This window comes from Leucoraja erinacea, chromosome 1 (assembly GCF_028641065.1).
Source record: "Leucoraja erinacea ecotype New England chromosome 1, Leri_hhj_1, whole genome shotgun sequence".
Taxonomy (NCBI): domain Eukaryota; kingdom Metazoa; phylum Chordata; class Chondrichthyes; order Rajiformes; family Rajidae; genus Leucoraja; species Leucoraja erinaceus.
The window spans coordinates 9,797,429-9,825,321 of record NC_073377.1 but is presented as its reverse complement, the minus strand read 5'-3'; the positions used below and the strand labels follow the sequence as shown (position 1 = coordinate 9,825,321).

General features: G+C 48.0%; 1 protein-coding gene across 1 annotated transcript; it reads right to left on the bottom strand.

Moving 5' to 3' along the window:
- Nucleotides 1-172: 172 nt before the first annotated feature.
- On the bottom strand, nt 173-26,929 carry LOC129706492 (E3 ubiquitin-protein ligase TRIM17-like). Its single transcript, XM_055650872.1, has 3 exons — nt 25,488-26,929; nt 4,412-4,507; nt 173-1,191 (listed from the first exon to the last, which is right to left on the bottom strand). Exons 1-3 carry the CDS (start codon nt 25,650-25,652, stop codon nt 916-918), a joined length of 537 nt encoding a protein of 178 aa, XP_055506847.1. The 5' UTR covers nt 25,653-26,929; the 3' UTR covers nt 173-915.
- Nucleotides 26,930-27,893: the final 964 nt, after the last annotated feature.

The window sequence follows — 27,893 nt, the reverse complement described above, 5'->3', positions numbered from 1 at the left end:
TAAATCCCCAGGGCCTGATAGTCTGCACCCAGGGTTCTTAAGGAAGTGGTCCTTCTGCAGCTGTACAGAGCCCTGGTGAGACCACACCTGGAGTATTGTGTGTAGTTTTGAGGATGGACATTCTTGCTATTGAGGGAGTGCAGTGAAGATTCATGAGGTTGATTCCCGGGATGGCAGGACTGTCATATGTTGAGAGAATGGAGCGACTGGGCTTGTATACGCTGGAATTTAGAAGGATGAGAGGATATCTTATTGAAAAATATAAGATTCTTAAGGGATTGGACACGATAGAGGCAGGTAATATGTTGCGGGAGTGCAGAACCAAGAGCCACAGTTTAAGAATATGGGGTAGGCCATTTAGAACAGAGATGAGGAAAAACGTTTTCACCCAGAGAATCGTGAATCTGTGGAATTCTCTGCCTCAGAAGGCAGTGGAGGCCGATTCTCTGGATGCTTTCAAGAGAGTTAGATAGAGCTCTTAAAGATAGTGGAGTCAAGGGATATGGGGAGAAGGCAGGAACGGGGTACTGATTGTGGATAATCAGCCATGATCACAGTGAATGGCGGTGCAGGCTCGAAGGTCCGAATGGCCTACTCCTGCACCTATTGTCTTTTGTCTATTGTCTACTATCATAACATATAAGAGCCATTTGGACAGGTTCATGGATAGGGTAGATTTAGAGGATTATGGGTCAAACGCAGGCAGGTGGGATGTGTACAAAGTACTAGTGTTGATAATGTAGATGTGTACAATTTACTAGTAATTTGTGTCACAAATTGCATGCAGCATGGAAACAGGCTCTTCAGCCCAACTTGTCCATGCTGCCGTGCTGCATGAATCTATGACTTAATGGCTTTGCTGGAGATAAAAACCTCCCATGTCTGTTGACACTATCAGAATATTCCGGCATTATGTCAAGAATGGGTAATTAGCAAATCAAACACTAAATGTCGTACCTGCATTATTTGATAAATGTCTCCGCCTTTACAAAGGAATGAGATTTGTTCAATCACTGTCTGGATCTCCTGGGCTTCCTTCTCATTTTTGCTTATGTTTTCATTTAAGGATTTCAGAACTCTCGTCTGTTCGGCTTTGACGACGGACATTGTTTCGTCCTCCACGCTCTTCAAGGTCGCAATCATGTCCCTGTACTTCTGAGATAGTTGCCTCTGAAGTTTTGTTGTTGTCGCCTGAATCACAAATGAGGACAGGTCAGGCACAGTGGATCGAAATAGATCAACAGAATATATTTGGTGAATTATTTCTGCCGTCGCTATGTAACATTATCAGATATAGTGTATCAGTCTAAGCATTTCTTGACATTGCCAAGCATGCAACAATGGTGCTCATTGATGAGCATATCATCATTTTGAAGAATGGATGTCAAGATATACAGGGTATTATGACATTCAATGATTCAATGATACTTTATTGTCACATATACCTAGGTACAGTGAAATTTTTTTTTGCACGAGGTCCGGTAAAATCACATGGCAGACCAAGTTTCTGGCACCGACAAAGTTATAAAAAGTTCATCGAACTGTCCTATTTTCACGCAGCAGTGAACCAGACCTGCCACCTGCCGGGTCACTCTTTGTTCTTGGCGGCCCCCCTGCCGGGTCCCCTGCGTTCTCGGCAGTCCCCCCGGCAGTCCCCCCGCCAGTCCCCCCGCCAGTCCCCCCGCCAGTCCCCCCCCCAGTCCCCCCGCCAGTCCCCACGCCAGTCCCCACGCCAGTCCCCACGCCAGTCCCCACGCCAGTCCCCCCGCCAGTCCCCACGCCAGTCCCCCCGCCAGTCCCCCCGCCAGTCCCCCCGCCACCCCACGCCAGTCCCCCCGCCAGTCCCCACCCCAGTCCCCCCGCCAGTCCCCCCAGCCACCCACGCCAGTCCCCACGCCAGTCCCCACACCAGTCCCCCCGCCAGTCCCCCCCCCAGTCCCCCCGCCAGTCCCCAAGTCCAGTCCCCCCGCCAGTCCCCACCCCAGTCCCCCCGCCAGTCCCCCCGCCAGTCCCCACCCCAGTCCCCCCGCCAGTTTGTGCACGCCAGTCCCCAAACCAGTCCCCACCCCAGTCCCCCCGCCAGTCCCCACGCCAGTCCCCACGCCAGTCCCCACACCAGTCCCCACGCCAGTCCCCACGCCAGTCCCCACACCAGTCCCCACGCCAGTCCCCACGCCAGTCCCCACGCCAGTCCCCCCGCCAGTCCCCCCGCCACCCACGCCAGTCCCCACCGCCAGTCCCCACCCCAGTCCCCGTGCCAGTCCCCCACGCCAGTCCCCCCGCCAGTCCCCACGCCAGTCCCCGTGCCAGTAGCGGCTCCCCCCGCCAGTCCCCACGCCAGTCCCCACCCCAGTCCCCCGTGCCAGTCCCCACGCCAGTCCCCCCACGCCATCCCCACCCCAGTCCCCGTGCCAGTCCCCACGCCAGTCCCCCCGCCCAGTCCCCACGCCAGTCCCCGTGCCAGTCCCCACCCCAGTCCCCCCGCCAGTCCCCACGCCAGTCCCCACCCTTCCCCGTGCCAGTCCCCACGCCATTCCCCACACCAGTCCCCACGCCAGTCCCCACACCAGTCCCCACCACCAGCCCCCCACCAGTCCCCACGCCAGTCCCCACCCCAGTCCCCACCCTGAATCCCCACCCCAGTCCCCACCCCAGTCCCCACCCTGCCCCCGTGCCAGTCCCCACCCCAGTGCCCAGGCCAGTGATGACGCCAGTCCCCCCTCCAGTAAAAGGATGGAGACACATCCAGATATCTTGAATCTTGGGCTTGAATTCGGTGGGGGCGGCGCAGCTCTGGCCAGCAGCGGCCTCTGCAGTCTGTCCGCGTTTTATTATTTTTCTGTCTGTGTTTCAATGTAGTTTTTTTTTATTTTTTTTTTGGGGTGTGTGTGTGGGGGGGTGGGGGTGGGGTGGGAGGGGGGGGGGAAACTTTTTCAATTTCTCCCTGCACGGGAGACCCGACCTTTTCTCGTCAGGTTTCCGTTGTCGTTGGGGCCGCAACAGGAGCGGCCTCCAACAGGAAGGAGCCGGGATCTGGTGCTTCAACTCACTGCCACCGTCATGTGTGTACTGGCCGAGTCCGGAACGGGGGAGCGGTGGAGGAGCCTTGCTGCTGCTGCTGCTGCTGCTGCGGCTCACCGGTGAGTCGGACTCCCAACGACAGGTCTGTGGACGGCGGCACCAGGAGCCTGCGGCTTGGAAGGGCTCTCGCAACGGCGACTTCTCCCGCCCGAGTTGCGGGGTCGAAGAGCACCTGGAGCGGGGCCTGACACCACTGCCCCGCGCGGCTTGGAATGGCCGCGGGACTCTGCGAGCGCACACCGGGGGCTCTGACACCAAGACCCGGTGTGCGACCTCGCACCACCCGGCGTGGCTTTAATGGCCGCGGGACAATTGCCATCGCCAGCCGGGGGCTTTGACTTTGACCCGGCCATCGGGGGGGGGGGGAGAGTGCAGTGGAGAAATAAGTTTATTTGGCCTTCCATCACAGCGATGTGATGGATGTTTATGTAAATTATGTTGTGTCTTGGGGCTATGTGTTTGTATGTATGGCTGCAGAAACGGCATTTCGTTTGGACCTCAAGGGGTCCAAATGACAATAAATGTATCTTATCTTATCTTATCTTTGCCCCCCTCAACTTAAACATATAGTATGTCATCTTGTTGTTGGGCTGCACGGTGGCGCAGTGGTAGAGCTATTGCCATACAGTGCCAGAGACCCGGGTTCGATCCTGACCACGGGTGCTTGTCTGTACCGTGTTTGTACGTTCTCCCCGTCACCTGTGTGAGTTTTCTCCGAGATCTTCGGCTTCCTCCCACACTCCCAAGATGTACAGGTTTGTAGGTTAAGTGGCTGGTGTAAATCTAAAAATTGTCCCTAGTGTGTGTGGGAGAGTGCGCGGGCATCACTGGTCGGTGCGGACTCAATCGGTCAAAGGGGTTGATTCTGCGCTATATCTCTAAACTAAACTAAACTATGCACTGGGCAAAAGACTGTGCATTCACCCTATCTATTCATAGAAACATAGAAAATAGGTGCAGGAGTAGGCCATTCGGCCTTTCAAGCCTGCACCGGCGTTCAATATGATCATGGCTGATCATCCAACTCAGTATCCTGTACCTGCCTTCTCTCCATACCCCCTGATCCCTTTAGCCACAAGGGCCACATCTAACTCCCTCGTAAATCTAGCCAATGAACTGGCCTCAACTACCTTCTGTGGCAGAGAATTCCAGAGATTCACCACTCTCTGTGTGAAAAATGTTTTTCTCATCGCGGTCCTAAAAGATTTCCCCCTCATCCTTAAACTGTGACCCCTTGATCCCCTCATGAATACATACACCTCTACAAGATCAAAACATATCTTATTTTCGGATAGAGTTAAGGTTTGGTTAACATGGTGAGGCTACTCACATTCACTTCGACAATGTTACCGGCAACAAGTTTGATGTTGTTTTGGATCAATGCCATATGTCTCTGCAGCTCTCCAGACTGTGCCTCCAACGTTGCCTTTGACAAGTAAAACAAAAAGACAGATTTGTTACTCACCAGCAGTTTCTTTACTTAGTTTAGAGTTTACAGATACAGCGCGGAAACAGGCCCTTCGGCCCACGTCGATCCCCGCACATTAATGCTATCCTGCACACACTAGAGACAATTTCCATTTATACCAAGACAATTAACCTACAAAGCTGTACGTCTTTGGAGTGTGAGAGGAAAGTGAAGATCTCGAAGAGAACCCATGGAGAGAGCGTACAAACTCCGTACAGACAGCGCCCGTAATCGTGATCGAACCCGGCCCTCTGGCATTATAAGTGCTGTCAGGCAGCAACTCTACTGCAGTGCCACCATGCCTCCCCATTTATCAATGGAAATAACAATCTAGCACATTGCCCTGTGGGTGGCTCACAGAATGAATTCATTTGAAAGCTGAAATCTAAGGAGCATGCACTTTCAAATTCAGGTAATGTGAAATTCAAATTTCTAGGAGTCAATATCGCCAACAACTTCTCCTGGACCACCCAGATTGAAGCAACGGACAAGAAAGCACACCAACGCCTCTATCTCCTTAGAAGGCTTAGGAAGTTTGGCAAGTCCCCTGCAACTCTCACCAACTTCTCCAGATTCACAATATAACGCATTTTATCAAGATGTATCACAGCCTGGTTTCGGAAACCAGCAAATTGTAGACACAGCACAAACCAACCTCCTTTTGTGCACCTATTCACCCCCCCCCCCCATCTCCCTTCTGTTTTTTTGTTTTTCTGTCTCTTGTTTTTTGTGCTAAATTGTATGTATGCACTGAGTACGAGCAGCTTTCAGTTTCACTGTACATGTATAGTGACAATAAATGGCATATCTATATCTATCTATCTTTCTTTTGACTCCATTTATACCTCACGCTGTCTCGGCAAGGCCAGCAACCCTAATCAAGGATGAGTCGCACCCTGGCCACTCCCTCTTCTCCCCCCTCCCATCAGGCAAAAGGTACAGAAGTGTGAAAACACACACCACCAGATTCAGGGACAGTTTCTTCCCAGCTGTTATCCGGCAACTGAATCATCCTACCACAACCAGAGAGCAGTGCTGAACTACTATCTACCTATTTGGTGATCCTCGGACTATCCTTGATCGGACTTTGCTGGCTTAACCTTGCACTAAACGTTACTGCCTTATCATGTATCTACGCACTGTAAATGGATCGATTGTAATGTATTGTCTTTCTGCTGACTGGTTAGGACACAACAAAAGCTACACGCGTGACAATAAACTAAACTAAACTTTACTGGCTATAAATGCAGCTGGGAGTTATAATACAATGCTAAGGTGGTATTCATCATGTCTGCCGTTGATAATTTACATGATCTTCTCTATGACTGCTTGATTCAGAGTCATTGAATCATATAGTCATACAGCATGGAAACAGGCCTTTGCCCACGACAACCAAGATGCCCGATGTGAACTAGTCCCACCTACCTGCATTTGTCCCGTATCCCCATAAACCTTTCCTATCCATGTACCTATCCAAAGGTTTTTTCAATGTTATGATAGTACTTGCCACAACTACCTCCTCTGGCAGATCGTTCCATATACCCACCGCACTTTGTGTGAAGCAGCTGCCCCTCCAGTTCCTATTAAATATTTCCCCACTCACCTTAAACCTATGTCCTCTGATTCTCGATTTAGACAATAGACAATAGGTGCAATAGTAGGCCATTCGGCCCTTTGAGCCAGCACCGCCATTCAATGTGATCATGGCTGATCATTCCCAATCAGTACCCCGTTCCTGTCTTCTCCCCATATCCCCTGACTCCGCTATCTTTAAGAGCCCTATCTAGCTCTCTCTTGAAAGTATCCAGAGAACCGGCCTCCACAGCCCTCTGAGGCAGAGAATTCCACAGATTCACAACTCTCTGTCAGAAAGTGTTTCCTCATCTCTGTTCTAAATGGCTTACCCCTTATTCTTAAACTGTGGCCCCTCGTTCTGGACTCCCCCAACATCAGGAATATGTTTCCTGCCTCTAGCATGTCCAAACCCTTCATAGTCTTATGTTTCAATAGGATACCCTCTCATCCTTCTAAACTCCAGACTTTACAAGCCCAGCCGCTCCATTCTCTCAACATATGACAGTCCCGCAATCCCAGGAATTAACCTTGTAAACCTACGCTGCACTCCCTCAATAGCAAGAATGTCGTTCCTCCAATTAGGGGACCAAAATTGCACACAATACTCCAGGTGTGGTCTCACTAAGGTCCTATACAACTGCAGAAGGACCTCTTTGCTCCTATACTCAACTCCTCGCATTATGAAGGCCAACTTGCAATTCGCTTTTTTCACTGCTTGCTGTACCTGCATGCTTACTTTCATTGACTGATATACAAGAACCCCCAGATCCCGTTATACTTCCCCTTTTCCCAATTTGACACCATAATCTGTTTTTGCCTCACATTTATCCACATTAAACTGCATCTGCCATGCATCTGCCCACTCACCCAACCTGTCCAAGTCACCCTGCATTCTCATAGCATCCTCCTCACAGTTCACACTGCCACCCAGCTGTGTGTCATCTGCAAATTTGCTAATGTTACTTTGAATCCCTTCATCTAAATCATTGATGTATATTGTAAATAGCAACAGTCCCAGCACTGAGCCTTGCAGTACCCCACTAGTCACTGCCTATAATTCTGAAAGGGACCCGTTAATCCCTACTCTTTGTTTTTTGCCTGCAAAACCAATTTTCTATAAATGTCAGCACTCTACCCCCAATACCATGTGCCCTAATTTTTCCCACTGATTTCCTCTGTGGGACCTTATCAAATGCTTTCTGAAAGTCCAGGTATACTACATCCACAGGCTCTCCCTTGTCCAATTTCCCAGTTACATGCTCCAAAAATTCCAGAAGATTAATCAAGCATGATTTACCTTTCGTAAATCCATGCTGACTTGGACCGATCCTGTTACTGCTATCCAAATGTGCCGCTATTTCATCTTTCATAATTGATTCAAGCATCTATCCCACCACTGATGTCAGGCTAACTGCTCTATAATTCCCTGTTTTCTCTCTCCCGCCTTTCTTAAAATGTGGGATAACATTAGCCACCCTCCAATCCACAGGAACGATCCTGAATCTATAGAACATTGGAAAATTATCACCAATGTGTTCACCATTTCTAGAGCCACTTCCTTAAGTACTCTGGGATGCAGACCATCAGGCCCTGGGGATTTATCAGCCTTCAGTCCCATCAGTCAATCCAACACCATTTCCTGCCTAATGTGGATTTCCTTCAGTTCCTCTGTCACCCCAGATCCTTTGGCCACTACTATATCAGGAATATTGTTTGTGTCCTCCTTAGTGAAGATAGATCCAAAGTACCTGTTCAACTCATCTGCCATTTCCTTGTTCCCCATAATAAATTCACCTTTTTCAGTCTTCAAGGGACCAACTTTGGCCTTAACTAGTTTTTTCCTCTTCACATACCTAACAAAGCTTTTACTATTCTCCTTTATATTCTTGGCTAGCTTACCTTCGTACCTCATCTTTTCTCCCCGTATTGCCTTTTTAGTTATCTTCTGTTGCTCTTTAAACATTACCCAATCCTCTTGCTTCCCGCTGATCTTTGCTATGTTGTAAATCTTCTCTTTTATTTTTATACTGTCCCTGATGTCCCTTGTCAGCCACGGTCGCCCCTTACTCCCCTTGGAATCTTTCTTCCTCTTTGGAATGAACTGATCCTGCACCTTCTGTATTATCCCCAGAAATACCTGCCATTGTTGTTCCACTGTCATCCCTGCTAGGGTATCTTTCCAGTCAACTTTGGCCAGCTCCTCCCTCATGGCTCCATAGTCCCCTTTGTTCAACTGTAATACTGACACCTCCGATTTACCCTTCTCCCTCTCCAATTGTAGATTAAATTTGACCATATTATGGTCACTACCTCCCAATGGCTCCTTAACCTCGAGGTCCTTTATCAAATCCAGTTCATTACATAACACTAAATCCAGAAATGCCTTCTCCCTGGTAGGCTCCAGTACAAGCTGCTCTAAGAATCCATCATGGAGGCACTCCACAAACTCTCTTTGTGTGGGGTCCAGTACCAACCTGATTTTCCCAGTCTACCTGCATGTTGAAATCTCCCATAACAACCGTAGCATTACATTTACTACATGCCAATTTTAACTCCTGATTCAACTTGCGCCCCATGTCACGACTATTTGAGGGCCTGTAGATAAGTCCCATTAGGGTGTTTCCACCCTTACAATTCCATAGTTCTATCCATACTGACTCCACATCTCCTGTTTCAATGTCACTCCTTGCAATTTCATTCCTCACCAACTGAATATCATTCCTCACCAACAGGGCAACCCCACCCCCTCTGCCACCTGTCTGTCTTTTCCGCTACTCGTTTCCTTTTTCTCCAGAGATACTGCCTGACCTGCTGAGTTTCTCCAGCACTTTCTGTCTAACCACCCTCGCCTATACCCACCTATCACTTGCCCGAACAAAAAGACACAAAGTGCTGGAGAAACGCAGCGGGTCAGGCAGCATCTCTGGAGGACATGGATAGGTGGCGTTTCGGGTTGGGAGCCTTATTCAGACTTCACTTACCAGGCTCTGTCCTCCCCACCTTTCTTTTCCAGCTTTCCACAACCCCCCCCCCCCCCCCCCCCCCCACCCCGCACCCCTCCATACAGTCTGAAGAAAAGTCTCAAACCGGAACATCGCCTGTTCAAATTCCCTCCGCAGATGCTGGCTGACCTGCTAAGTTCCCCCTACACTTTTGCGTTTTGCTCAAGATTCCAGCATCTGCAATTTCTTATGTACATTTATATTCTTTCATCGGATTTCAGGAAATGCTTAATTTTGGGTTTTGCTAATGTCCTGACCAAAGACCTTCTTAAAAGATACAATTAAACAATGTTCTAATATGTTCTTTTTGTTGATAACCGTGCCCCTAAATAGTATCCTGCTCTGACCAAATCAAAAACAATTTGTATTTCAAACATAGCACTCTGCAAAAAACGTATAGTTTTACTCAGAATTTGTTCGCTGGGTAACAGACTGTGTGACCTGTTACAGAATATTCAGTCTAAGACTGTTGCATTTCCAGGGCCATTGGAAAATAATGTCAATCAGCTTTTGGCACCATTCTTTTTTGCTGCAGTTGCATGGATTAATTGTTTTATAGAGACTGCCTGTGCCACTTTTAGAGGAGTACATGTAAGGAATAAGGTTTACAATCCTACCAGGAGCAATAATCCGTGACACTTTTGAGTGTGCCATTCTGCCAAGCTTTGTATCAATTCCCCACATCTTATGTTATGCCTTGTCCCACCTGCCAGCTTTTGGTCCATAACCCTCCAAACCTGCCCTATCCATGCAACAGTCTAACTGTTTCTTCAACGATGGGATAGTCCCAGCCTCAAGTACCTCTTCTGGCAGCTTGTCCATACATCCACCACCCTTTGTGTGAAAAAGCAACCCCTCAGATTCCCCTTCATCTTAAACCTATGTCCTCTGGTCCTCGATTCACCTACTTTGGGCATGAGTGAGCATCTACCCAATCTATTCCTCTGATGACTCTATACACCTCTATTGGATTACCTCTCATCCTCCTGTGTTCCAAGGAAAATAGTCCCAACCTTCCAAACCCCTCTCTATAGCTCAGACCATAGTCCTGGCAACAACAAAGTGTCTCTGGAGAATGGACATTAGACTGAGATAATGATTTTATTTAATTTCATATTTTCAAAATTAATATAGAATTACAATGAAACGTTTGCATACAGCTATACGATTATTACATAATAAGGGAATTCAGGTTAATGATTTAGAACATAGAACTACACATCAGAGGAACAGGCCCTTCGGTCCACAATGTCTATGCTGTACACGATGTTCAAGTTTTGACTCCCAAATGCACTGTGACCAGAAGTCTTAGATCCTTTTTCCATCTGTTGTATTAACGATAACAGATTTCATTCAGATATAGTTTTGACTCCCAAATGCACTGTGACCAGAAGTCTTAGATCCTTTTTCCATCTGTTGTATTAACGATAACAGATTTCATTCAGATATAGTTTTTAAGATTAAAAAAACATGCCAAGCTTCTTAATTTTACCATTAGTGTGCCAGTCTGATATCTCGCCAGTGTAGTGTAACATTGACAAGCTACTGGCTTTCCACTTTGTAACTCAGCAAGTACCATCTGTACAAACAAATTACTGAAGTCCAATGCTACTCCCAATTGTATACTAGGAACTAGTAATTTTCCTAATAAAGGAACTAGTAATTTTAATGTAGAGAGAGATCTTGGTGGGCTCTGTCAGAAGGTGCAGAATTCACAGAAGGTGAAATGGTATGTTGGTGTTTGTTGCCGTGGCTGTGCAGTACAGAGTAAGCCTTGCAGAGATTGTAACAGGCTACGGCAAGATCACATTGGAGTTCTGTGGGAGGACATCGGGGAGAAGGCAACAGAATGGGAATTTCTTCAAATGGCCAATTCACTGGATGTTTTCAAGAGAGCTCTCAGGGTTAAGGGAATCAAGGGATATGGGGAAAAAACCGGAGCAGGATACTGATTTTGAATGATCAGCCATGATTATATTGAATGGCGGTGCAGGCTCGAAGAGCTGAATTGCCTACTCCTGCACCTATTTTCTATCTTTCCATGTTTTTTTAAAGGACGTTCATTTAGGAAGGAGATAAGGAGAAATGTATTTAGTCAGAGGGTGGTGAATCGGTGGAATCCTGCCACAGAAGGCTGTGGGGGCCAAGCCAGTGGATATTTTTTAAGGCAGAGATGGATAGATTCTTGCTTTGAACTTTGCCCCTGTGCTTAAGGTTTTCTTCGTAATTTTTGCTTCCTTGTTCAAATTTTTAGTTAAATTTAGTTTGGAGGTACGGCGCTGAAGCAGGCCCTTCGGCCCACCGAGTCCGCGCCAACCTGCGATCCCCACACATTAGCACTACCCTACACACACCAGGGACAATTTACAATTGAACCAAGCCAATTAGCCTACAAACCTATACGTCTTTGGAGTGTGGGAGGAAACCGAAGATCTCAGAGAAAACCCACGCATGTCACGGGGAGAAGGTATGAACTCCGTACAGACAACACCCAAGGTCAGGGTTGAACCTAGGTCTCCGACGCTGCAAGGCAGCAACTCTACTGCAGCGCCACCATGCCGCCCTTACATAGTGTATCCAACAGTGTGAATCCCATAAGAGAGCATAAAAATGGCAGGTGGGAGTAATATTGAAAAATGTGAGGTGCTGTATTACATTCTGGGCAGACAAATACAGAACAGATATAGACTATGTGTAGGAAAGAACTGCAGATGCTGGGTTGCACAGAAGATAAGCACTAAATGCTGGAGTAACTCAGCAGGACAGGCAGCATCTCTGGATAGAAGAAAGGTCTCGACCAGACAAAACAGGAAAGCAGACTATTATCTAAATGGTGGCCGATTGGGAAAAGGGGAGATGTAGCGAGACCTGGGTGTCATGGTACACCAGTCATTGAAAGTAGGCATGCAGGTGCAGCAGGCAGTGAAAAAAGCGAATGGTATGTTAGCTTTCATAGCAAAAGGATTTGAGTATAGGAGCAGGGAGGTTCTACTGCAGTTGTACAGGGTCTTGGTGAGACCACACCTGGAGTATTGCGTACAGTTTTGGTCTCCAAATCTGAGGAAGGACATTATTGCCATAGAGGGAGTGCAGAGAAGGTTCACCAGACTGATTCCTGGGATGTCGGGACTGTCTTATAAAGAAAGACTGGATAGACTTGGTTTATACTCTCTAGAATTTAGGAGATTGAGAGGGGATCTTATAGAAACTTACAAAATTCTTAAGGGGTTGGACAGGCTAGATGCAGGAAGATTGCTCCCGATGTTGGGGAAGTCCAGAACAAGGGGTCACAGCTTAAGGATAAGGGGGGAAATCCTTTAAAACCGAGATGAGAAGAACTTTTTTCACACAGAGAGTGGTGAATCTCTGGAACTCTCTGCCACAGAGGGTAGTCGAGGCCAGTTCATTGGCGATATTTAAGAGGGAGTTAGATGTGGCCCTTGTATGATCAGGATGGATGATCATACAAGGGCCACATCTTGTTGGATGTGGATGATCAGCCATGATCATATTGAATGGCGGTGCAGGCTCGAAGGGCCGAAAGGCCTACTCCTGCACCTAATTTCTATGTTTCTATGTCTATGTTTCTATGTCACCCATTCCTTGTATCCAGAGATGCTGCCTGTCCAGCTAAGTTACTCTTGCATTTTGTGTCTGTCTTAGATTTACACATGATTGAATTATAGAAGCCTTAGAAGTAAAAGGGAAGAGCGGAAATTGGTACAGAGTACATGGCACCAAAAGGAATATTAATGAGAGGTTATCTGTATATTTAATGAAGCTGAATCTAATGAAGCTGCTTTTTGTTTTAATAAAAGTGCTGACTACAAGAGTTGTTCCAGCCCTTGGCTCTTTCAGCATCCCATCAGGCCCAGTTGTGAATTCCAGCTTCTCCCACGGCCCATCCAACCTTGATCGCAGCCTCCAACTCACTCCCCTCCACCTGCCCCCTAGGCCCTCCTGAGACAATCACAGTCTCTGCCTTTCAAAGGCTCCTCTAGTCGAAGGTGGATCCTGGCTCCTAATCTCGGCATGTCCTCTGGACCCACCAACCTGATAGGGAGAGGCTGAGCAAGCTAGGGCGTTATTCCTTGGAGCACAGGAAAATGAAGGGGGAATCTTATAGAGGTGTATAAGATAATTGGAGGAATAGATAAGGACAATGCACAGAGTCTTGTACCGAGGGTAGGGGGAAATCAAGAACCAGAGGACATAGGTTTAAGGTGAAGGGGAAAGATTTAATAAGAACTTGAAGGGCAACTAATTTACACAAAGGGTGGTAGCTATATGGAACGAATTGCCAGAGAAGGTAGTTGAGGCAGGAACTATCACGTTTGAAACATATTTGGCCCATTCTCCTTGCAATCTGTTGATATTGCAGCTCCCAGCTCATCCACGTGTGATTACAAGCCTTCGCACTTCCCATCACCCAACCTTTGTCAGCAAGACAAAGGAGATCGTGCTTGACTTCAGGAAGCAGTCGTGATGGTGCGGAAGTAAAGATGGTTGAAATCTTCCTGTTCTTAGGAATAAATATCACCCGCAATTTGTCCTGGACCAGCCACATCAAAACAATGGCCCCGAAAGCACACCAGCACCTCTGCTTCCCAATTTCCCGAGTTATTAACAAGTCCGTGGATGTATCGTAACGGCTTGTTACGCCACTGTAAGTACTCTGGGCTATTTCTTTACTCGTGGACATTTTTCATCATGCTGAAAAAACATCCCGACTTATCTGATGCCCCGAGTACCTACGGCTGGCATAACGAGCCTCTACGATATATCCACGGACTCCTACGGTCTCGCTACGGTCTCGCTACGAACATTCTGCGAGTTTGAAAACTCGGGAGAATTCGGGAATAACGCGGGAAAGTGGGACAGGCCCTTCTGAAGGCTTAGGAAACTCAGCCTGTCCCCAACAACCAACATCTACAGATGCGCCGTTTGCACTAGACTTTATTCACATTATTCCCTTATCATGCATCTGTCCACTGTGGATGCCTCGACATATATTGTCTTCCCGCTAACTTGTAAGCAGGCAACAAAAGCTTTTCGCAGCCCCTCGGTACACGTGGCAATAAACTAAACTCAAACTCGAAAGCATTTTATCGGGGTGCATCACAGCATGGTTTGGGGAACAGCTCCATCCAAGACCGCAGACAATTGCACAGCGATGTGGATGTAGCCCAGACCACCACACAAACCAATCTCCCTTCTGTTGACTCCATCTACACTTCACGCTGCCTTGGCAATGCCACCAGCATAATCAAGAACCAGTCTCACCCAAGTCACTCGCTCTTCTCCCCTCTCCTTTCAGGTAAGAGGTATAGAAGTTTGAAAACGCATATCAGGGACAGTTTCATCCCGGCTGTTATCAGGCAACTGAATCATTCTCTCATCATCGAGAAAACGGTCCTGACCTCCCATCTATCTCATTAGTGTACTTTGAACTATCTTTAATCTGACTTTATTAAACTTCATCTTGCACTGAATATTATACTTTTTATTGTGGACAGCTTGATTGTAATCATAAGGTCATAATCAATTGGAGCAGAATTAGGTCATTCGGCCCACCAAATCTACTCCGCCATTCAATCATGGCTGATCTGTATCTCCCTCCTAACCCCTTTCTCCTACCTTCTCCCCATAACCCTTGACACCCATAATTAAGTATAGTCTTTTCGCTGACTGGATAGCACACAACAAACAGCTTTTCACTGTACCTTGCTAAACGTGACAAGAATGAATCTAACTAAACTACCCTGGATCTGATATGTAGGCAGATTATGGAAAGATTTAAAAACAAGAGGAATGTTGTTGTAGGTAACTTTAAGTTCCCTGATATTGACTGGGACATCCTTAATGTGGAATTCTCCGCCACAGAAGGCAGTGGAGGAAAATTCACTGGATGTTTTCAAGAGAGAGTTACAGTAGATATAGCTCTTGGGGCTAACGGAATCAAGGGATATGTGGAGAAACCAGGAACGGGGTACAGATTTAGGATGATCAGCCATGATTATATTGAATGGCGGTGCTGGCTTGAAGGGCTGAATGGCCTACTCCTGCACCTATTTTCTATGTTTCTATGTTTCTAATGCCAGAGGCTTAGGTGGGGCAAAAATTGTTCCATCTGGAAAAGCATTGACTTAAATGGGGAGAGTCAACATGGCTTTTTTAGTTTAGTTTAGTTTAGTTTAGAGATACAGCACAGAAACAGCTCCTTCGGTACACCGACTCCACACCGACCAGTGATCCCCGCATACCAACACTATCCTACACACACTAGGGACAATGTACATGTATACCAAGCCAATTAACCCACAGACCTGAATGTCTTTGGAGTGTGGAAGGAAACCGAAGATCTCGGAGAAAACCCACGCAGGTCTCAGGGAGAAGGTACAAACTCCGTACAGACGGCGCCCATAGTCAGGACCGAACCCGGGTCTCTGGCGCTGTAAGGCAGCAACTCCAGCATTGCTCCGCAGTGCAGGAGATCATGTCTTAACAACTTGATTGAGATTTTTGAGGAGGTGGATAAGACAATCAAGGAGGCCAGGGCAGCGGATGTTGTTTGCATGGACTTTGAAAGTTGTAACACAAGTAGATAAGATGGTTATAACAAAGGGGTATATGGCATCCCTGCATTCATAAATCAGGACACTGAATATAAAACAAAAATCAAAGTGCTGGTGGAACTGAACGGGTCAGGCAGTATCTATGAGGGGAGATGATGTTTCAGGTCGGGACACTTCTCCAGTCTGAAGTATATAAAATTATGAAAATATATAGATAGGTTAGATGGTGAGTCTTTATCCCAGTGGAAATGTCAAATACTTCAGGGTATAGGTTTAAGGTGAGTGGAAAGAAAGTCTAAAGGAAAGTTACATGGCAGGTTTTCTGTACAGGGTGCGATAGGTTTCTGGCACACACTGCCAGGGTAGGTAGTGGATACAGGTACGATAGAAACTTTTAGACAGGAACATGTACAGACATGAAAAGGATGGATTTAAAATGCAGGGATGCAGAAATTGGGTTAGTTAATATTGGCATCATGGTAAAGTCGAGTATATTATAATAAGCATAAATATAGTGAGGGACAGATGAAATGAAAATCTAGGGTAGACAAAAATGCTGGAGAAACTCAGCGGGTGCAGCAGCATCTATGGAGCGAAGGAAATAGGCAATGTTTCGGGCCGAAACCCTTCTTCAGACTCTTTTTCAGAATGAAAATCTTGCTTGCTGTAGCATCACAGGCTCAAAGACAACGTGCAAAAACATACATTTTTCATAAATTGCATATACATTTTGCAAGACACTTATGTGATCTTATAAAGGTGTATAAAATCGTGAGCGGAATAGATCGGGTAGATGCACAGAGTCTGGTACCCAGAGTAGGTGAATCGAGGAGCAGAGGACATAGGATTAAGATGAAGGGGAAAAGATTTAATAGGAATCTGAGGGGTAACTTTTTTCACACAATGGGTGGAGGGTGTATGGAACGAGCTGCCAGAGGAGGTAGTTGAGGGTGGGACTATCCCAACATTTAAGAAACTGCATGACCCTATGACTCTCTCTCTACATAACACTCTGACATTAAAAAGAAAGATTTGTGCATAAAATGAAGACATAAGGTGATGTGCAGGGCAGGTTGTTTTACACAAGGTGCAGCAGATGCCTGGAACACACTGACACGGGTATTGGTGAAGGCAGATGTAAAAGAGGCATTTAAGAGACTTTTGGATCGGCACTGGATATGCAGGGAATGGAGGTATATGGATCACGTGTAGACAGAGGTTAGTTTAACTTGCCATCATGTTCGACATGGACATTATGAGCCGAACAGTCTGACCCTGTGCTGTATTGTTTCATGCACCCATCCTAATCACAGCTCTAAATATATTTCCTTTCCCACACAGCTCATTCATGGTTCCCAGGACATCCTGGGCAACCAGGCGACACGGTGGCTCAGCGGTAGAGTTGCTGCCTGACCCGGGTTCGTACCTGACTACGGGTGCTGTCAGGACAGAGTTTGTACATTCTTCTTGCGACCGCATGAATTTTCTCCATTTTCCTCCCACAATCCAAAAACGTATGGGTTTGTAGGTTAATTAGCTTCAATAAAATTGTTAATTATCCCTAGTGTGTTGGATAGTGCTAGTGTACGGGGTGATCATTGGTCGGCACGGACAGGGTGGGCCGAAGGGCCTGTTTCCATGCTGTATCTCTATAGTCTAAGGAAATCCCAGCACACCCTGACCAATCACAGCACTAAACTCATTATTCGCCCTCTCTACCCCGGCCAATGACAACTCCCATCTCATCCTGGTCCACACAAGCCAATCACAGCCCCAGGTTCATCCCCTGTCTCTCCCACCCCCCCCCCCCCCCCCCCCCCCCCCCCCCCCCCTCCATCCCCTGACTCTCCCATCCCCCACCCTCCATCCCCTATCTCTCCCACCCCCCATCCTCCATCTCTCTCATCCACCATATCCGGGCTCTCCCAACCCCAGCACACTGCTGCCAGCTCACTCTTTCCCAAGAATGCTCATCCATGTTTTTCTTCAGGAAAAGCGTGAAAAATGTTATCTTTCTAAAAAGGCAATACTAATTTGCAACATAATTCAGGCCTCTCATAGCTGAATGCAAAAAGTATCACTAATTTTAAGAGAACTATAGTTAGGATTTGTTTAAGAAAGAACTGCAGATGCTGGAAAAATGCTGGAGGAACTCAGCGGGTGAGGCAGCTTCTATGGAGAGAAGGAATAGGCGATGTTTTGGGTCGAGACCTTTCTTCAGACTGGATTTAGGATTTAGTATTATTTAGTTTTTGTAAATAAGACATTTACACACGTGTAACTTAAGATAGTCCTTAATGTACATTCATACTTGACAACATGTTAGTAGTCACTGACTCCAGTCTGCTACCGAACTGCGTAGCATGGGAAGTGGGTGTTAGTATAAATGATACAGTAAGGCAGGGTTAGTGATGCTGAGCTATATATGATTGGTTGCATGCATAAACCAATCTACATCCTTCCCCTTTGAAGAGGTGAGTATAGTGAGCATCCATGCCATTAAAGTTAAACAAAATCGCCATATCTAACAGGCGGTCTACTGACGCGGCCCGAACACATACGGACCAAATCCTCCCCTCCTTCACCGGAAAGATTAGAGGGAGGCGGTGGACCCGGAGGCGAGAAAGCTGCGGAGGAGGCCGGAAGTGGCGGAGAGGAGAAGCGTGCAGGAGGGGTAGCCCCGGGGTTAGCCACAGCCGCGTTGCGCGGAGGAGAATGGAATATGCGAGGCGTTTGGGGCAAGCGGGGACCGGTCGATGGATCTGCAGCGAACGGCTGGAACTGAAACGGGGGAGCATAGGGTCCCGCCGGCAGCGGACGGGGTTCCTGTACAGCAAGTAGATGTTGACGACTTCGGCGGTAGACTGTCCCCTCATAGTCCACAAGGTAAGATCGAGGCGCATCAGCCGTGCCGACAACAGTAGCCAGACGGGAATGTCCACTGGTAGTTTGTAAACGAACAACCTGTCCCGGCAGTAGAGGCAGGAGGGGTTTGCATGATTTGTCGTGCGACCATTTCTGAATATCGTGTTTCTCCTGAATGCGCTTTTGGATTGAGGCAGGCTCCAGCACTCGAGGTATCAGCTTCTGCTGAGCAATAGGAATCGGAGGTCTTGTTGTTCTGGACATTAGTCGCTGGGCTGGTGATCCCAGAGTCCCGTCTCTGGTAATGTTCCTGAGGTTCAGGAGATCAAGGTAAAAGTCCGAATTTGCCAGGCGCGATTGCTCCATCAGTTGTTTAGCGCTCCTGACAGCCCGTTCAGCAAGTCCGTTACTCTGTGGGTACTCGGGGCTGCTCGTGACGTGGTGGAAATTCCATCGGTTGGCAAAGAGCTTAAACTCGTGACTGGTAAACTGTCTACCGTTGTCGGTCTGCAGACGGACAGGTGAGCCGAATGTGGAAAAGTGTCTTTCTTAGTTTTCGGATGACCATCTCAGATGTGAGGGAGGTCAGTAGGTCTACTTCGAACCAGTTTGAAAACGAGTCGGCGAGAACGAGATAGTGCTTACCGCGCCATTCGAAGATGTCTGCCGCCACCGAAGTCCAGGCCAGGGCCGGTGCAGGTTGTTGCAGTAGGGGCTGCCTCTGCTGGTGAGGTGCAAGACTATTGCAGGTGGGGCATGAGGATATACGGTCTCGTATGTATTTGGCCATCCAGTAGAACAGGTTCTGTGCGTGGGCGAGTGTAGCGTTGACTCCCGGGTGACCACGGTGTGCCTCGTTGTAGTATTTGTCGTACAACGATGAAGGGATCACGACTTTGTGGCCCTTGACTATAACGCCGTCCTGTATGACCAGTTCGTCGCGGACTAGGAAAAACGGCTGTGTCTCTGCTGGTGCGCTAGAGCGCCTGTCTGGCCAACCCCCTTTGATCACTGATGAGAGTATTTGGAGAGCGGGGTCGGCGGCAGTGTGTTCGGCTAGGCACTGTAGTTGTTTAGTGGGAACGAAGTCAACGCCAAGAACCAGAAGCTCTTCCCGTTCATAGGGGTGGCGTTCACAGGACGCTCGAGGTGCACGAGAGAGAGTATCAGCAACGTGCATGTCCGTACCCTTTTTATAAACGAGGGTGAAGTCGACACGTTGGAGCTGCAACATCATGCGTTGCAGACGGGCTGGTGCAGCATGGATGGGTTTGTTCAGGTTCGTCACCAGTGGCTGGTGGTCTGGCTCAACCGTGAAAATGTTTCCGAAGATAAAGTCCTTGAACTTGGAGCAGGCAAAGACGACAGCAAGCAGCTCTTTCTCGATCTGTGCGTACCGTTGTTCTGTGTCGGTCATGGTACGGGAGGCATAAGAAACGGGAAGCAAGGAACCATCGGAAGAAGGCTGCAGGCAGGCTGCACCGAGCCCAAATCGCGAGGCATCACAGGTGATAGTCACAGGGCGTCTCAAATCGAAGAATGTCAGAGTCGGACTTGGTCAGCTTGGACTTTAAAGCGTCGAATGCTTGTTGATGTTGCGGGAACCAGGACCAGGCAGTGTCCGTTTTAGTCAGTTGTCGCAGGGGCGAGCTCAATTGGCTGAGGTTTGGTATGAATTTTCCAAGATAGTTCACCATACCCAGGAAACGCTGGAGGCCGAGCACGTCGGTGGGGGCCGGCATCTCAGTGATGGCAGCAGCTTTCTGTGGATCGGGCTGGAGGCCGGCGGGAGTGAATACATGGCCAACGTAGGTGACCTCTGAAACCCGGAACTTGCTCTTGTTAGGGTTGAGCTTGAGGTTGATCTGGCCTGCCCGTTCCATGGCACACCTCAGGTTTTGGTCGTTCTCTGTCGCATCTTTGCCATACACTAGGATATCATCAAGAATAATAGCGCACGGAAGGCCAGCGAACAGCTGCTCCATGGTCCTCTGGAAAACTTCACTGGCAGAGTTGATACCGAATGGCATTCGCAGAAACTTGAATCTGCCAAACGGGGTAGAAAACGTGATGAGGTTTGATGACTCGTTGTCCAGCGGTATCTGCCAGAAAGAGCTTTTTGCATCGAGGACAGAGAAGACGGCGGCCTGTCCGATCTGTGCCGCAACATCCTCAACTGTGCTCATGGGATAGTGGGAGCGCCTGATGGCAAGGTTCAAGTCTTTTGGATTGATGCACACACAAATTTAATTCTTATCCTTTTTGAGGGTAGCAACCATGGTGGACACCCAATCGGTGGGCTCACTGACTGCTTCCAGCACACCCATGGAGACCATATTGTTTAACATGGACTCAACGTTGTCCTTCATGGCGTGTGACAAACGGTGTGGTGCACAAACAACCGGTACCACCTTGGGGTCGGTGGATATCTTGTAGGTCACAGGCAACTTGCCTAGTTTGTCATCAAACACATCAGGGTATTCCTTTACCGGGTTCATCGATATCATCAGCTTGTGGACAGTTTTGTCGAACGAAATCAGTCCTAAATCTTGGCACGCCTGGTTGCCCAACAGAGTCACAGAGTTAGAGTTCAAAATGTCGAAGGTCAGATCCCTTGTGGTTTTTCTCAGCACGCATTTAAAAGTAGCTCTTCCCAGTGGTACCAGCACCTCACCCCCGTAAGCATGTAGAGTGGAGCGGTCTGCAATCAGGAGCTCATTATTTCTTATCTTGTTGTAGAGGCTTATTGACATTACGTTGACCTTTGCCCCAGAGTCGAGCATAGCATGAAAGTCGAAGTTGTTGCCGGTTATCAGAACAGTTGGGCCGGGCAGCCGGCCAGGTGCATGTAGGAGTCAATACACATTTGACTCCCCATATCTAAGGGGAGGATTTGGTCCGTACGCGTTTGGGCCACGTCAGTAGACCGCCTGTTAGATATGGCGATTTTGTTATCGCCTTGCAGCAGCATGTTTAGGTTAGGTCTGGAACTGAAGGGCATCTTCCCACGAGAACGACAGGCAGCAGAGAAATGGTTCGTTTTCTTACAATAGTTACAGGTCTTTCCATGCAGGACATTGTGACTGCCTGGAATGCAGATAATTGCAATTCGGGCATCTCTTGGGGGGCTCGCTACTAGATGTAGGGTTGGCCCGGGTCATAAATCTTGTACTCTCTGTCTGAGATCGCGGTCTATTAAATCCAGTCGGATTAATTGTTTTAGTGTCTGAATCGCGCTGACTGTTTAACGGGTCAATGATTTCTGCAATTCTACAGGCATGCGCAGCATCTTCTAAGGTTAAATCGGGTTTGCGCAGGAGCTCAGACCTCAGCTTCTGATCAATCATCCCTGTCACCAGAATGTCTCTAGTTAACTGGTCAGTCATGGTTTCGAATCTGCACCTCTGGGCTAAATAACGCAAATCAGAGATGAAGCTCTCGACAGGTTCGTCCGGCAACTGTTTGCGAGTGAAGAATCTCGCCCTTTCTAAAATGTGATTAGAGGGCAGGTCACAAATCTCACTAAATTTACGTAACAAGACGGCAGGGACGTCGGCTGTTTCTTCTGGTATCAGTACCTGATTGTTGGTCCCCAGGACCGCTGGGGAGTACCGGAAAGTACTCGCTCTTTTCATGGCATCTGGGCCAGCAAGGTTGAGTAGAGGAGAGGCTCTGACAGCGTCTGGTTCATTTCGATGCACGATGTTAATGTAGTGCCGGTAATCCAATTCAAAAGTAGCCCAGCGCTCAGCGATATCCGAGTCAAAAATGAGCTGTGCAGGCTTTCGGCAGGAAGAAGCCATCGCAAAAAATGGAAATAACAACTTGATAAAATAAAATAAAGACCGATAGACAGGAGATGCAGGTCGTCCCTACTTGACACCATGTAAATAAGACATTTACACACGTGTAACTTAAGATAGTCTTTAATGTACATTCAGACTTGACAACATGTTAGTAGTCACTGACTCCAGTCTGCTACCGAACTGCGTAGCATGGGAAGTGGGTGTTAGTATAAATGATACAGTAAGGCGGGGTTAGTGATGCTGAGCTGTTGCATGCATAAACCAATCTACAGTTTTAATTTAAAAATACACCTGATAAATTTTAACTTACTCTCAGTCAACCAATCTTAAATATGGCTTGAGTTAAAACCAAATCACACAATATTCCTTCAAAGAAACAATTTATCAATCACAATTTTTTTTTTAATCACTTGTACTATTGAAGCGAAAAACAACCTGCTGGGAGGCAGCATCAGTGGAGGCAAAGCGATATTAAATATTTCGGGTTGAGACTCGGCATCGGACCAAAGGCCGACAATTCCTTTGCCTCCACAGACGCTGCCTGACCAAGTGAGATGCTCCAGCTGATATTCTGCCCCTGATTCCAGCATCTGCAGTCTTTTGTGTCTGTCTCCCTTTTCATAAAAGGTACACAAAAGTGCTGGAGAAACTCAGCGGGTGCAGCAGTATCTATGGAGCGAAGGAAATGGGCAAGGTTTCGGGCCGAAACCCTTCTTCAGACTTCTTCAGACTTCTTCAGCCAATCCCTTTTCATAAAGTTGCCTTCTCTATATCATTGTTGCAGTATATTCACGACCTTGGCAGAAGCTTCTTTCCACCAATACACCGACACAAGGACATGGACAGCGCTGACAAGATCACAAATTGTCCTGAAAGTTCAGGGAGATTCTTGCAACTTGGGGACTGCTCGGGTATTTTGGACAGTGTTTAAGATAAACACACGGTCTTTGTTCATCATAGACAGATTCTTGAAAACCACCCGCAGAGCAGGTTCATTGGATTCCTTGTCACAAGTCTCAAGAGCTGGGATTTGAACTCAATAATATCTAGGTTGTCAGTCTAACATCATACACGTCACTGTCCTCTTAGCCACAAGCCACAACCTCCTAACGATATGTTTTCTTGATTACCATGTCAATGTGAAGGGACCAGGTTAGATTGCTGCTAATGTGGATTCCACGGAACATAATGGAGGTTTTTGTCAGTCTCCCTACCTGCTTCCACTAGCTGCAACCTCCGGCAACCACCTGCAACCCCCGGGAACCACACGGAAACCTTGGGTGGGGCGCAAAGTCTCCAGAGGTTTCCATTCAGGTTTCCTAAGTGGGACAGGGGCATTTTTAGGCTACAGCCCATGTCTATAGGGTGATTTCACAAATGTCAAATGAGGGTTGTGTCCCCCCCGCACGTGACGAAAACTTAGGAGGACATATCTCAGTCTTTTATCTTGTTAGTGAACAGTGGCGCAGCGGTAGAGTTTCTGCCTACAGTGCCAGAAACATGGAAAACGGCCTGACTACAGAGCTGAAATTTCTGTGCAGTCGTTTGTGACCGTCTTGCACAGTGACCTTGTGTGTTTTCAGGCGTGTGTGATAGAAAGTAAGGTAATTACAAGAGGGAACTGAAGGTAGAAAGCAGCGGGTTAACAGCAAATATTTGCCGTGGAGATTTAAAGATCCAAAATATCGGGAATTATCGCGTTTGCATCACGATCGAAGCTTCCAAATGCCTCTTCTGTACTATGTGTCATCACTGTTATTGATCCACCCATCAATGATGGTATCATCGGTGAACTTAATAAGATTCCATTGGTGCTGTATTGGGCAATACTGCCATGGGTATACGGGGAGTAGAACAGGGGACTATGAACGTACCCCTGAGGGGGCGTCAGTGTGTTGGTCAGGGTGGAGGAAATGTTATCATCAATCTTAACCAACTGAGGTCTGCTGCCCAGAAACCAAATCTTTCGGCAGGTTCACGTTTTTTTTTTAACCAACGTTCAGTTTATTTTGTAGAAACAAGGCATTGCAAATGCTAGGTTTACACAAAAAGTCCTGGAGTAACTCAAAGGGCCAGGCAGCATCTCTGGAGAACATGGACAGGTGACATTATACGGTTGGGACCCTTCTTCAAACATCTTAAATATAGCGGAATCAGGGGATATGGGGAGAAGGCAGGAACGGGGCACTGATTGGGGATGATCAGCCATGATCACATTGAATGGCGTTGCTAGCTCGATGGGCCGAATGGCCTACTCCTGCACCTATTGTCTATTGTCCCAACTTGCCCCATCTACACTTGCCCTCCTTGCCTGCATTTTCCCATATCCCTCTAAAACTATATGCCTGTCCAATTTTATTTTAAACGTGACAGTACCTGCTTCAACTACCTCCTCTGGCAGATTCCGTATACTTTCTGTGTTAGAAGTAACTGCAGATGCTGGTTTAAACCGATGATAGACACAAAAAGCTCCCTGTCTCAGCGGGACAGGCAGCATCTCTGGAGAAAGGGAATAGGTGACGTTTTGAGTCGAGACCCATGCTGTCTGTCCCGCTGAGTTACTCCAGCTTTTTGTGTCTTCATGTCTGAAGAAGGGTCTCAACCCGAAACGTCACCCATTCTCCCTTCTCTCCAGAGATGTTGTCTGGCCCGCTGAGTTACTCCAGCTTTTTGTGCTGGTCTTCCGTATACCTTCTGACTGTTCTGAACCTTCTGAATTTTGTAGTCGGCAGGGCAGTACTCTGCATATCGCCAACTTGGACAATTTGACATTTGTTTATCGAGCCAATTAACCTACAAACCTGAACGTCTTTGGAGTGTGGGAGGAAACTCGCGCAGATCACGGGGAGAACGCACAAACTCCATACAGCAGACACCCGGAGTCGGGATCGAACCCGGGTCTCCAGCGCTGCATTTTGCTGTAAGGCAGCAACTCTACCGCTGTGCCACCGTGACCGTTCTGACTGTCCACTCTACCTATGCCTCGGCTCTTCTAGCTGTATATACTTCGATCAGGTCTCCCCTCAGCCGTTGCGGGGTAAACGGTCCATGTTGTGAGCCTAAATGATGGTGAAGGGAAGGAAGGGTTTGGGACAAGTGGGTGGGTGGTCTTTACCTTGGCATGTTTGAGCATCTCGCTCAAGGTGACCACGGAGTGGGCTTTGTGCCGCCCGGCCACGATACAGATGACGCACACGGGCACCTCGTCCTCTTGGCAATAGAGCTTGAACTCCTCGTTGTGCTTGGAGCAATTCGTTGAGGTGAACGTCTTCTTCGACATGGTTGCGGAGGACTTCTCGTTTCCGTGCGGGCGAGTGAGTATTCAGGTCGCGACTGCACCAGAGTTTCACGGTCAGTCAGTCTTCTGCCGCTGCTGTGTTCTTGGCACGGGCTTCCTCAATGTATCCACCAAGGCTGCCCTTCTGTTCCCCTACGATTAAAAAAAAGTGTTTCCTTTTTGTTTAAGAAGCTAAAGAGGACAATAATATTGCTACTTCTTTTTTTCAGGCTGCATAACCCGACAGAGGGCAGTGCAGCAAAAACACAAATAGTAGAAGGAACTGCAGATGCTGGAAAACCGAAGGTAGACAAAAATACTGGAGAAACTCAGCGGGTGAGACAGCATCTACGGAGCGAAGGAAATAGGCAACGTTTCGGGTCGAGACCCTTCTTCAGACTCATCAGAAACTGATGTACAGTAAAACCTCGTTACCTCGTGGAGGGGGGATTGTGTCTGTTATTGCTGATAGTCCGCTATAATCCAGTAATCCATAGGGTGCTTTTGGGAGTCTAGTACAGTGAAATACTTTAGGTTGCATGCCTTCCCAGTCGAAGGAATGGCTATACATGATTACAATCGAGCTGTCCACGTTGTACAGGTGCGTGTTAAAGGGAGCTATTGAAGGTTTCCAAACATTTTAACTTCCCCTTCTCATTCCCAGGCAGATCTTCCTGCCCAGGGCCTTCTCCGCTGTCAGAGTGAGGCCACACGCAAATTGGGGGAACAGCACCTCGTTTTTCACTTGGGCTCTTGATTTATCCAGCCTACAAACCTGTACCTCTTTGGGGTGTGGGAGAAAGCCCACCCGCTCACAGGGAGAACGTGCAAACTCCATACAGACAGCACCCGTGGTCAGGATCGAACCCGGGTCTCAGGTGCTGTAAGGCAGCATCAATAACCGCTGAGTTAGATCCCTCAAGAGGTTTGTTTCTCATGTCCGTCCAGGCCCGTGGGCTCCCAGATTACACGAAGCCCTTCCACTTGTTTGCTCCTGAAACAAGAGTGTTTTCCCAAGCAGTAGTAACACAGGGACACATATCGTCCAGTGGACTGTTGTAGAACACTCCTGGATCCTGCAGCCCAAGGTTATCCCGGCTGCCTTAAGCCTGTGGCTGCTTGCAGTGTACCAGGCGGTCAACTCATCTCAAAAAGGTAATGCCCCTGTCCCACTTAGGAAACCTGAACAGAAACCTCTGGAGACTTTGCGCCCCACCCAAGGTTTCCGTGCGGTTCCTGGAGGTTTTTGTCAGTCTCCCTACCTGCTTCCACTACCTGCAACCTCCGGCAACCACCTGCAACCTCCGGCAACCACCTGCAACCTCCGGCAACCACCAACCTCCGAACCGCAACCTCCGGGAACCGCAGGGAAACCTTGGGTGGGGCGCAAAGTCTCCAGAGGTTTCCGTTCAGGTTTCCTAAGTGGGACAGGGGCATTACTCTACTCTACCCACTTGTGTTGTATGACTCTGTCTGCTTTACTTAATCGTGCAGCCACGGCCACACAACATTGAACATCAGCTCGAATGACCAGTTCTGATGTCCGATCCCTCGATTGCACTCGGCCGTTGTACATCACTGAACCCTGCCCCACTCCTGCCGACTGAAGATGCCGGGGAACCCCGTGACTGTAGGGCAGTAATCCAGGCCGGCATTCTCCCGTCACCCCACCTTCGAAATAGGACTCTATTCCTTGGAGTGCAGGAGCATGAGGGGTGATCTTATATGGAGGGAAGGTTGCAGCCAATAATCTTCTCTGCTGATCGGATGATTCGCTGCAGCCTCCAGGTGTCGTGCTTGGTGGCTGAGCCAAACCAGACCGTGATGGAGAAGGTGAGAACAGACTCTACGATGGCCGTATAGAATTGGACCATCATTGCCTGTGGCAGATTGTGCTTACTCAGCTGCCGCAGGAAGTACATCCTCTGTTGTGCCTTTTTGACTGTGGAGTCGATGGTAGCCCCCCACTTAAGGGGCTTGGAGATGATGGCTCCCAGGAACTTAAAAGACTCCAAGCAGTAGTAAATGCAGTCTTTTACTATCTCCGACCCAGAGTGGACATATCAATACTATCTCATGATTGCTTTGCAGAGCAAATCATTCTCTGGAAAGGGTGCAGAGGAGATTTGGGAGGATATTGCCAGGACACGGAGGGGGGGGGGGGGGGCAATATGGAGAGATTGTGCAGGCTAGGACCTTATTCCTTGGAGCACAGAATGATGAGGTGTGATCATAGAAACATAG